This window comes from Diabrotica undecimpunctata, chromosome 6, assembly GCF_040954645.1.
Source record: "Diabrotica undecimpunctata isolate CICGRU chromosome 6, icDiaUnde3, whole genome shotgun sequence".
Classification (NCBI taxonomy): Eukaryota; Metazoa; Arthropoda; class Insecta; order Coleoptera; family Chrysomelidae; genus Diabrotica; species Diabrotica undecimpunctata.
In genome coordinates, this window is record NC_092808.1 from 3008945 (window position 1) to 3021809 (window position 12865).

The 12865-nt window shown below is 34.7% G+C and overlaps 1 protein-coding gene across 29 annotated transcripts in view; it reads right to left on the reverse strand.

The window, feature by feature from the left end:
* trol (terribly reduced optic lobes) overlaps positions 1 to 12865 on the reverse strand; it is a 1082793-nt gene that overhangs the window by 14815 nt on the left and 1055113 nt on the right. For 28 of the 29 annotated variants that reach the window (XM_072534000.1, XM_072533999.1, XM_072534008.1 and 25 more), the window contains 9 exons: positions 10624 to 10896; positions 8766 to 8903; positions 4338 to 4631; positions 3648 to 3799; positions 2802 to 3591; positions 2312 to 2620; positions 2007 to 2254; positions 601 to 958; positions 176 to 373 (listed from right to left, as the gene is read on the reverse strand). In XM_072534000.1, the coding sequence (XP_072390101.1) occupies positions 176 to 373; positions 601 to 958; positions 2007 to 2254; positions 2312 to 2620; positions 2802 to 3591; positions 3648 to 3799; positions 4338 to 4631; positions 8766 to 8903; positions 10624 to 10896 (2760 nt within the window). The remainder of the gene's footprint in view (positions 1 to 175; positions 374 to 600; positions 959 to 2006; positions 2255 to 2311; positions 2621 to 2801; positions 3592 to 3647; positions 3800 to 4337; positions 4632 to 8765; positions 8904 to 10623; positions 10897 to 12865) is intronic. The other variant, XM_072533992.1, reaches the window with a different exon arrangement.

Below are 12865 nucleotides of genomic sequence, written 5' to 3' on the forward strand. Positions count from 1 at the left end.
AAGAGCCTTCTCGTCATCTAGCATCAAAACTTCATCTCCAAAAGAACCAACAGCAGTGTAAGATATAGTATCAAAGTGATGTGTGAACTCGGGAAAGTATGTAAGTGAGCCTGATAAGTCTCCAAATACTGGTATTCAAACGGAAAATTAAGTCTGATTGGGTTTGATTACTTACTCGCTAAGGAAATGTAGTCGTGGCCATGTCCATCATCGTCTGGGGTCTGCCCGTGCCAGAAAATAAGTCCGCTCGATTGGTTTGTGGATAGTTCCAGGGCTACAAGTTCTTGCTCGCCATCACGATGAGCAAGAAGGTCTCTGTTAAACTCTAGATAACCATTTCCATCGAAGTGAGCGTCGTTTCGGAGTTCGGTAACTGGAAAAAGAGCAAATCAGATAACTAAGTTTAAAAATTGTAGTTACTTAATAGTTACATAATAATTTGTAAATTTTCTATCAGAAAGTCGCAAGATTCACAATAAAGAATTTTTATTCAACAGTGCCCGGTTTATTACAAAAATATATTCTATGTTAATAGAAGTTATATATGTTAAGCTTAAAGCTGGATGTTTTTTTAGTAAAATTAATAAATATATTTCGTACCTTGGTCACAGTTACGTCCAGTAAATCCAAGGGCGCAATCGCAAACGTATTGGGAATTCTTCAAACTGCAGGTACCTTGATTCTCACATGGATTAGGATCGCATTTGTTTTCGGAGGTTTCGCAGTTTCTGCCCGTGAATCCCGAAGCACAGGCGCATTGGTATTCAGTGGGTGATAGAGGGTAGCATTGTCCACCGTTTTGGCATGGTTTGTTGGAACAGCTGACGTGTCTAAAAGGTCTTTCGGTATTGCCACCGGAGATGGTATTCTCGATTTCGTCTTCGGCGCTGCAGTCGCGTACGTTGGCGGAGTCCGTTATGTTTTGGATCAGATTGATGTCGATACCAGCAAGATTAATCTAATCAGAAAAATCAAATGTTTTATTCTCAATCCGTTCTAATAATACATTGTAAAGAAATACATATTAAATAATACATTTAACCAACTACGTCCTTGTCTTTTACGGTTTATAATTTTTGTACACCTGTCCTGTTATTGTGATTAATGATTAAGGTGTTTCAGGGTATTACTGTTCAGCCTTATTGTTATTTGTTTTCTTTGTAGTAGATTCAAACAATTTGAAAAATATACGAAATCTTAGTTTTGAATTATTGTCAGTGGTTGTATCCACAAACAACCATTTTTGGGTTGTTTGTTGTGTTGTGTTTTCCGTCAACCTAAGGCCGTTGATGAGTATTTTATCCAGCTACTTTTAAATATTGGTCCTTCAAGTTGGATTCTAAATGCTTTATAAGTACCAAATTAAAGCAAAAGCCGGATTTTTTACTAGACCGTTTATGAAGATAGATCACTTTTAACATTAGCTACCTTGGGTATAGCTAATAGTCGTTCATTATATCGAATTAAATAAGTTAGTAAATGTATTTAGTTGTTTTTATTAAATTGTTTTAATACCCTGCCGCAAATCATCATTTTTTCAATATCTTTAATTTTGTAAAATTTAAAAAAAAAAATGAAAAAACAAAAGAGGTGGAATATGTAAAAAAACCATTTGATTGTATCATGATAAACATTAATTTTGAATTATTGTCAGTTGTGAGTTTTTAAATAAAGGTTTTTCGTTAATTTGAGAATATTTTTTCGATTGTTTTTCACATTGGTCCTTTGAGCCGGATTCTCTACACGAAAAAGCGTTTTATTATCACTACACAATAAATAATATGTTATGACCACGAAACCCATTCAGAAACTAAATTTTGTATTAGATCGTTTATAATTATGAATCTTTTATAACTTTTTAGCAAGTTAGTAAGTAGTATTTTCCGTTGTTTTTATCAAATTATTTTAATAATTTTATCGCAAATATTTCTTTTTTTTTTACCCATTTTCTCTTTAATGCCTTTAATTTTGTTATATTTTATCTCAAATAATCTTAATGTACTTACATCGCCTATGCACCCGTTGAAACCGGAATAGACTTGTACTCCTTCGTTAATTCTGACGTGATGTTTGTCGTATCCTCCCACGTACAAAGGCGTTTGCAAATTGATCGTCTTGTAATTATTAGGTAGTCGTCCAATTGCCGGTGCTTGACCGTCAACCATTAGCTTGCCTTCGCTCAATGACCTAGTTGCTGTAAGTACGTGCCAGTTGCCAGGTATTAGTTCTTTTTCGTCTCTCATCACAGTGACACCTAAAATGGATGATACTGTAAGTTAAGTATTCGAAAAATATGTGTTAGAGCTTTTACCATTTCCAGCATCAAATCTAAACTCCAAATGCCTGTCTCGTATAGCCAAACTGATGAAGTTGCCGTAACCTTCCTCGCTTTCACCACAATACAACAAAATGCCGTCTTCTAGGTTATTTGGTTTAACTTTTAATGTGAGTTTTAGTTTCCTGGCAGGTTTTGGAGTCGGATACGCTATATAGGCATCATTCTGGAATGCTGGTTCGATTACCGAGATTTCCCTTTCACACCGTCTTCCGGCACGACCAAGGGGACATTGACATTCAAAACCGTTGTCGGTGTCGATGCATCTGCCAATTCCGCAAGCGTCTAAAAATAGAAATTATGTATTATACGATAAGAATAATTACTAGATTTCTTTTTCAATTTATCGCTTCAAAAGACCGTCATTTAGTTACATGACAGACTTAAATATTTACGTTAAATTTCGGTCTAAAATGACGTAAAATGAAAACAGATTTAATTAATAGGAAACAGTAAAATAACTTACGTGGTGAGCAAGCTTCCCCTTTCAGTTTATTGCAAGTTGGTCCACTAAATCCTGATGAGCAAATGCACATGTAACCTTCTTTGGACAAAGCTTCTTGGCAGGCACCTTGGTTCTGGCATCTACTTTCGCTACACGATTCGCAAGTGGTGATTCCGGTCTTATTTAACGCCTCTCGTAAAATGTCCAAGTGGGCGTGGCCTACCTTAAAGCGGCTGATGCAACCTACGAATCCGTGATACTGTTCATGATTAAGTACTTCGGGCGATATTCCATTCGGACTTGGTACACCTCCAAGATACATATGCTCAGTCAAATCTAATCCGGTATATTTTCCTGCAGCAACAGCTACAATGGGCCCATCTCCGTCAACATACATTGTTACTTTTTTTCTGTTCCTGGAGATTTTGATTGTGTGCCAGTCTCCAATAGTAATAGGCCTGTCTGCTCTAACCACGGTAGTTCCTGCTCCTAAGTTGTATTTGAATTCGGGAACGCCACCTTTCAAAGCCAGAGAAATGTAGTCTCCGCTTATATCGCTGCCTTTGTTTCCGTTGTAGAGAAGTAAACCGGTGTCCTGTTGGGGTTTGAAGGAGATCTCAAAGTTGAACTGCATATATGAGTCAGATAAAGTCGGGACTGTTATATAACTGTTGGGAGCTTGCGTGAAGTAGGGAACGATGCCTGTTACAACTAGAATGACTGGAATGTCGATGCTTTTTTCACCGTTGCTAGCAGTGCACATGTAAGCACCTGCATCGGATCCATCTACGTCATTCAATTGGATAGATTTCTAAAACATATATAAGATAGTACCGCTATATACTTATTAAATTTTAGAACTCTTACCGAGAATTCGTCTACGCCTCGTGGTAGTTCTCCTCCTTGTTTGGTCCAGACGTAATCCACAGCATCAAAATCAGAGTTGCAATCCAGACGAACAATGGAACCTCGTTGAGCTTCCTTGATTTGTACTGGCGGCTGATCTTTATATTGGTCATCTAAAAATAAAAAACAATTCAACCAAACATTGCTAAAAATTAAAAGCTAAAAACGCAACCAAGACAAAAGACGAACACTATAGGTCCATAATTTATGAAGTCGGTTTTTCTATATCGACCGATCATTATGATGAGATATGATGTTTAGAAGCAAGTAAAATAAAGTTACATCAAGTGGCAAAGTAGTAGACAGATTTATAAATTTGGACTCTTTGAGAAATGACAATGGCGATAGCTCCTCAAAAATCAAGTATAGACTAGCAATGGCCAGAAACGCAAGAGCTTAATTAATTAAAATATGGAAAGATCAAACTATATCAAGGACTACTAAGGTCAGGTTAGTTAATGCCCTTATTTTTCACATTGCTACAACAAAATTTAGAGTCCTTAGAATATATTATTGGAAATAATTATAAACTCTAAAGAAAAGTTGCTACTACAGATCAAACATTATGTTCAAAGTTACCTTAAAAGGATTAGAAACTCTAAAGAAAAGTTGCTGCTCAAAAGATACAACATAACTGTATTCTCAACTTACCAATTACATTGAGGTTGTAATCTCTGTACTGTACTCCTTGTCTGCCATTCGCTTCGCATCTGTACAAACCAGAATTTTCGGGCGTCAAGCTAACGATCTTCAACGAACCAGTAACACCTACAACATTGTTCGATAACGGTCCGGATACTTTAGACCACATCGTTACTACTCCACGTTCAGAAGATTGGCAGTGGACTTCGAGGTCTTCACCCGCGTAGTGGTCTTCTTCGGGAGGATTGATATAAAGGCTAGGTTCTGGAGGGAGATAGGGTCTTCGCGTGGTTGGTTCAGGTCCTACAACGGTAAGAATGTAGAATGGGGGAATCACATTTTATTAAATATGAAACTATAGAGCATCTGTTGTTATATTAAAGAATGACGGTATACAAGAATTTCATATAGAGAAATGTTAACAAATAAAAGCAATTAATTTGCAATTTACGAAATTCCAGGGAAGACAGATTGTAATAATGGAAATAGTTTATTAAAGAAAAACGTAAAAAAGAAAATCGTCGTAAAAACTACTAGCTGTAGGTATCTATAATTGGCATTACAGAAAGGGGGGAAATTGAGATATATGAGAACACAAAAATTAAAAAAAAAATGGGTAAAATGGAAGGAAACGAGGGGAATTCTAAGCAGTTATTGAAATAAATTAGTAGATTTTCCTTCAGCAATTGAAATTTTGTAGCATATATATGCCACAATAGGCCACAAGTATAAAATATATAAAAAAAGGCCAACAAAGACACACAGTTTATCAGAATACTGGTTCTGAAATGAAAAGCGGCTGAACATCAAAAGTAATTTGTGACCACTTAAAGCTTTTTGTGTGTATTCTGCGATTTGTTGGGTCATTATGTTGCAGCATGTACGAAAAAATGTCTTTTACAATAAAACTAATAAAGAAGCATGTGTTACTTTGGTATTAAGTTGATTTAAGGATAGTCGCTGAAAAATCTTTTTCAAGAACAGTTTTAATGATGAAATTTGATCAAAAAACCGCAGAAAACCTACTCAAAACAGTTGTAAAGGATGGTCACCGTATAAGAACTTAAGAATGAAGATTTTTCAGCTAAAATACCTGATTGGATACTGGTATGCCAAAACTAGTTTTAGTAATAACAGGCCGGATTGTCAGTAAAGTCGTAGACAATGAATACACATAGAAAAATCAATAAGCTTGCCCATTAACCTGAGAAACCAATAGGAAAATGGAAAATAATTGGAAAAGAAGTAGAAGAAGGAAAATTTTGCATAGATAAAGATCCGAACAATAGAAAAATGGAAATCTTCTAATGGAAGAATTAACAATAAAAAAAGAACTCAAACAGATGCTCTGTAAAATTACCAAACAGTGTAGTTGTCGTAAATATTTCAGAAAACATACATAGTTAATTACTATTTAAATGGGAAATTAAAAAAAAAATTAATACAAAGTTATTATACGAAAATGAAACTGAACTTCTAAAAATCATACGAATACGTTGAATTTTGCCGAGAATATCAATTTTAGGACGCCAAAAAAGATGCAAAGAAGTTTACCACTTTTACAATCGGACTTTCCCCTAAAACTCCCCTCGTAGAGGGGGAAAAATCGATTTACCAAGAACGCCATACAAAAAGTTTTTCAAATAAAAAATGTAGCAAAGATAATTATGAACAAAAATGTTTATTATCATTTTTTGTGTAGAATGAACCGTTCTATCAAAAACAACGCTTGAATCGATCGGCTATTTTGAATGTCAAGGGTAAAAATGGTAAACGTTTGAGCATCTTTTTTAGTGTCCCAAAATTAATATTTTCACAAAATTCAGCTTGTTCGTATGATTTTTAGGGGTCGACTCTCTGACGACTGGACAATTAATGTATTTAAAGAAACGCTAAACAGGAAAAATGAAACTAAATATTTCTAAAGTATTTCGATCACTACTATGTTGGTTAATTTCTATAAAGTGAATATACAAGAAAATAGTTTTTAATAATAGAGACATAAAAATATTAATTAGTACAACATATATAGCTATTAGATTGAGATCATTTGTTGATACAAATTATTTTTTTCTAATTTTATAACAAAATTGCCATTGATACAAGTATGTTCTATTCCAAAGGTACTTATTTTAATTGTTTTGAATACACGTCGTACATCTTTTAAGCAGTACCTTTGCATAGAAACATTGAAGAATGAATTTATTTAATACAAATAAAACTAAGGATATAAAATTGCTGAAATTGAGATTTAGAATAAAACAGAAATAGTCACATGGGACTAAATCTGGCAAATGCACTGAGTAGTCAATGAATCAGTATCCTAATTGCTGTAATTCTGCTCGTGCAATGGTCGCTTTGTGCAAGAGAATATTTGCAAGCTAAGCCTTACAATGCTGTTCTGGTGATTGTTGTAAAGATCAAATTAAGTAAAGATTTATGCAACAAATGGGACTTTGAGTTCTAATATTTTTGTACTAAATTTAAAAGTACTGCGAAAAAAGAACAAATTTTAAATTTAAGCTGTAGATTCCTTATTAGTAATTTTTTAATAATGCGGTTGTACAATATCTTAAGAATCACCTCGTTTTCTATATCAATAGTAAATTCATTCCTCCAAAGCTTAATTGACTTTTTAAATAAAATAAAATACTGTCCAAATTAATAAGGTTCAACATAATTTTCCGCAATGGTTCGGCAGGTGTTTTTCTATTTAGCAATTCCTGACATTTTGTCATATTTTTGGAAGAGAAGAGACTAACTAGAAAAAAAAATAAAACAAAATGGAGAATTGTTTGTTGTGAAAGTTGTAAAAAAATAGAAAGAAAAACAACATAACATCGAAGAGATGTATGAGTACCCTGGATGTAGAAATTCTTCCTAAGGAATTATAAAGAACTGATGCCTAACAGAAGGTTCAAAGAGGTTGATGACGAGGAAATGGACACTTTATTGTAAAAATATGTATTGGGTTAAAATGTATAACCATAGTATTCGAGATAGATCAGTGGAAGGCACTAGAAGAGTGGCATTGGAAAGTAGATAGAAAATTTTTGGTTTCTTTATCTCCATTGTTTTCTGTGTTACCTAATAACCAAAAAATCAAAAGTGGAACAAGATAACAAGTTTGGAAATAGGAACATAACTGTTCAAGGTAAGAAAAAATAGATAAAAATAGGAAAACAGAGCATTGCAGGAATGTGCGAGTGGACTGAAATTGAGGATTCTTTCTAAAAAATTTGAGGCCTAATAGAGGTTGACGAAGAGGACCAACTCAGATAAAATAGAGAAGATATTTTACAAATATTTGAACACAATTTATGAAAACAGCATTAAAGAAAGATCAGTGAAAAACACAAGGAGAGTCAAGTGATCAAAAATAGATAGAATCTTTGGTTTCTCTGTATCTTTTGTGTTTTTTCCCTCTTTGCCTCTAAGAAACCAACAAGAGCAAAACCGAAGATAGAAGAGAAGTGCAGCAACATGAAGAATTCTTCTAAAGTTAACAAAAAATATAAAAGGGGAACAAAACAATTAAAAAGATGTATGAATGGACAAGAATTACGAATTATTCTTGCAGAGTTATATAAGATTTGAAACGTAATAAAAGGGTCAGAAGGGTTTATGTATACAAAGAGGTTGGAGTAAACGGTACAAAAATTTTAAGAATGATTGTTGGAACAAAATTTTTGACAACAGTATTGAAAAGAGACCAGTAGTTAAAGATGCAAAGAAAGCAATATGTTCAAAAGTGGATAGAATTTTTGAAGTCTTTGTATCTTTTGTGTTATTTGCTTTCTTTGCTTCGAAGAAACCAATGAAATATTAAGAAAAAAAGAAAAAAAGTGCGCCAACATGTACAAAGCTAATCAAATGAATATAAAATATTCTAATAAAGAAAAAATAGATAAAAACAAATGGAATAGAATCATGAAGGGAATTATAAATAATTTAGGACCCAAAGAGGGACTCGGTGACTCAATAGGGAAGTAAACTTCACATTAATGCACAAAATGGATGACAACTAAAATAAATAAAGGTCAGAAGAAGATAAAAGTGCAAGACTGTCCAAAAGTAGATAGAATGACTTACGGCAGAATGAGTTGTATTTAAGCTTCCAAAGCATGTTAACCTAAATAAATAGTAATAATGGTAAATGGTAATAAATATACAAATATTTTTTAGCTTAATTGCGGTATTTATGTTTTATTTAAAAAGTCTCTACACTATAAGTTATTAAAGCGCTAAACAGGAAATTTAAATAACACAAATCTAATTGTTTTAACAGCGAAGGTAAATACGTTTTATCCATCCCCCATGAAAATAGACATCCAAACAAATCATCTACACTGGGAGGCTTGACATCACGAAGAGCTAGTTCTAGGCAACGAAGAGCTATAGAGAGAAAAACTAAGTGAAGCTAAATAATAGACAAACCCCGTCTGATCCTCGTTGTGCAATCCTTTTCGTCACTATTGTCTTCGCAATCGTTGTATTTGTCACAGACTAGAGTCTCTGGTATACACTTCCTATTTTTACACAACCAATATCCTGGTGCACAACTTCCACGACGTGCTGTCATACATGCAATGTGCCACGTTAAACAAATATTGTATGTACTGTGTAATTACTACAAATATGCTGTACTATTTTGTAAAAGCTCTAATTATAAATAATAGAGAAAGAATGCGACAAAGGATAAAACTGATCTTATTCTAAACAATTTTGATACTATTCCCCTAAAGAATTCATTGTACATCTATAAGAAAAGCTACAAGTTTGGTTTAACAGTAATATGGTCTTTTATAGATGGCGCTACGTCAGAACGCCTGTCAAATGTCAACATGATATTTTTGAGGCACAAAAGGTGATATTCACTAACATTACATGAAAAAAGTCTAATGATAACTGGCGAGTAATAGCAGAGACTGTTTCTAAGCCTTTTACTGCTTAACAAAGGCATTCTTCTTTTTTACAACGCTATCTATCAGTGTTATGATTCAATTTTTATTCGTTCGCTTTTCAATGTCTCAATTCCAATGATATCACTCAATTCAGTTCTTTTTATTATATCTTCGGTTTTCACTTTGTATAACATGATTTCCCCTTGCATGGCTTGGTATATTTTTCTGTGCTTCATTTTTATTTTAGTGGCTAAAGCTTTTGTTACGGTAGGTATTTCTGATACGTACGCCAGAACCTATACAAATACTATGTATCTAGTAAAATACTAGATATATCTCTTTAGAGTCTTCATCGGGACATCAGAGACTCCTAAGTGCCCCGATCTAAGGATCTGAGGAGACTGATGTCCAGTTTACTACTAGTGTGCAAAGACTAGTAAACTGTGTATTGGTGAAGTGATCTGAAGATAAATTGAGAACCCAGAAGTTCTGCAGAAGACTTGAGAAACCAAATTAGTGTAACGACTATGTAGTTATTATAATTATTATGACAAAAATCTTCTCCTTTTTCATCATTCCATGGTTTTAGCGTTGGTTGTCTTTATCAACATTAAACATAGCTCCATTCACTTATTCTACCTTCAGACCTTATTTCTATGTCCATTCTAGATTCTAGAGTAGCCTCTTCGCGTCATGACCCAGTGTTGTGATTTTTTTCCCGCATATATACTAAAACGTGTCATTAATTTCTTTACAAAACAGGCTGGTTATCATTTATATTAGCTTCTTAGATCCTCCATCCTGATATTAATATCCATTTGCATCCTGTTATTCAGTGGAAACTAGATTTCGGTGTCACCAAAATGAAGAAGGAAAAAAAATAGGAAGGCAAGGTGAAGATCAGTACATTTTAAGACTTCTTCTCCCTCTTTAAAAGTAATTCTGCTTGTTGATTGGCGGATTAATATCTCTAGGAAGGTTGTCCTTCTACTGCTTCTGCTTCGTCTGCCGATTGGTGACTTATCTCTTGCTAGTTTGATGACAAGGGTCTCTTCCATTCTGCTTATGTGGTTATTCCATTCTTTTTTTCTATTTTGTGTCCATTTATTAGACTTAATTTTTGCCCAGCTTTCTTTGACTCCATCACTTTCTGTGATATATGTGTTTCTGCTTTTTTTCGGTTTTAAGACGAAATACGTAAATAAAAAAATATTATAAACCAAAGTAAGGAATCTAAAAAAATATTAAAAAATTTCTTTTCTAGAGCTTTTATCTAACCACGAACAAAACTTTTATGTGGTTTGTCTTTTACAAAATCGTACAGCTATTACAAAATAAACAATCGTACAATACCAAATATTTTTATATTTATACACAGAAAAATTCCTTACCTGTCAGCAGGAGATCAACATAATCGCTAACTGTACCGTTCCTGGTCTGTATCTCGCAGTAGTACCGTCCTTGATCCTGTTGTTGGACGTTCCTAAGGTAAAGGACTTCTCCGTTTTGTTGGGAACCGTACGGAAGTTCGGGACCTTCTCTGAACCAGCGAATGGTGGTGGAGGAACTGGGATTGCCTACTCTGCAACGAAGGTTGACGTTGGTGCCGAGAGGAGCTTGTTGTTGTTTCTGTTCGGCTTTGATAGCTGGCCTTGATACGTAGTCTTGAAAGAGATTTATTTAATAGAAAAGAAATATAATTTATTCGAACGAAAATACATCTCTACAGCAGATTAGCTAATTGATTTGGTTACAAGTAGATTTGGTAAAATGCAGAAAGGCGGGAACTATAGAGGAAAGTCTGACTATTTAGTATACAAGAAACAGTGAGAGAAATAGAAGATACAACGGAAGAAAGATACAGAGAAACGGAAATCGTGGATGACCGATGAAATATTTGAACTTATGAATCGTCAGAAGAAAGATAAGAGAAGCCAAAGAGAAACAAAAAACAGAACAATGTCATTAAATAGAGGAGTATCAGAGTCGATATGATAACTTTAACGTCCATCCATGTTTCCAATGAAAGGTGAAGGAAATAGTTGTAAAGTTCCGAAAACACAACAGCGGAAAAGTAACAGATGATGAAGGTGATCTTGTCATAACCAAAGAAGATAAAAAAAAAGTATGAGAAGAATACTTGAAGAAATTTTTCCACGACCTTTTAACGATACAAGAACCCACTATTGAAGAAAATTCAGGTTCCGAAATCCTACCAGAAGAAATAACGGCAGCCGTCAGACAAATGAAGACAAATGATGAAATTCTTGGAGAACTGCTGAAGCTATTAGATGCAGAACAAATAAAAATAATAACAAATATTTAATGAAATATATAAGGCAGTCGATCGGATAGCCAAGCGGGCTGGGCGGCTGGCTTCTCCTTCGCTTCAATGCGAGAGATGTCAGTTCAAATCCCCGGCTCGGTGAACAGAAAACAAAAAGGCTAACGCAGTAGTTTAAAATTCTAAAATGAATCTGCGGCTTAGTCTAGAATATGCTGGTATCTGATCGGCCTATGGTGGAGCAGTACGGCAAGAGATAAGGGCTTGCGGCTAGGTGATACTCCTCCATAGATCCCTACCGGAAGGGCGTGGAACGCCTAAATACCGGGTATATATATATATATATATATATATATATATATATATAAGGCAGTAAAAATATCAGTAGAGTGTCTCAAATCGGAGTTCGTACCATTGCACAAAAAACAAGGAGCAAAAGTGTGTAAAGACTATATGACCATAAGCCTAATGAGCCATCTGCTGAAGCTGTTTTTAAAAGTAATCCACAAAAGAAGAAAGACCCAATGAAGAAAGACTGCGGAGGATGAAGACAACCGCGGATTTGGTCAACATCGTCAAGTGCCGTAAGCTGCAGTACATGGGACATATAATGAGAAATCAAGGCAGATATGGGCTACTCCAATGCATTTTGCAGAGTAAAATTGAAGGAAAAAGAGCCCCAAGACGAAGAAGAATATCCTGGCTTGCTAACCTGAGAGCATGGTATAGAAAGACCTCAACACACCTATTTCGTATAGCAATAAACAAACTCATCATAGCCACAATAATCGATAACGTTCAGAACGGACAGGCGCCATAAGAAGAAGAAAAGTAGACGTAGGCAGTACCAAGTTACTACTACTACTACTTGTCGGTTTATAACGTTCTCCGCCGTTTTCCGACTTCCAATCGCCACTTAGACCGGTTGTTCCATAGATCTTCTTCTATGGCCCTCTCTTTCAGTTCTTTATTTATTCCTTCGCTCCAACTTTTTCTCGGTCTACCTCGTTTTCTCTTTCCTTCTGGTTAGGTTAGGTTAGGTTCTGGTTGCCACTTTAGTATTTCTTTTGGCATTCGTTGTTCGTCCATTCTTTGTATGTGTCCAAACCAGATAAGTTGTTTTGTTGTTAGGTCATCTGTGATTGTTCGTTTGATTCCCATTGTTTCTCTAATGCGTTCGTTGGTAATCCTTTCTCTTCTAGATCTTCCTGCGGATCTTCTCCAAAAATCCATTTCCGTCGCTTTTAGCGTTGACAGTGTTCTTTCTTTCAGTGGCCATACCTCACAGCTATATAAAGTGATACTTTTTACTATAGTCTCATATATCCGCTTTTTATTTTCTTTGCTAG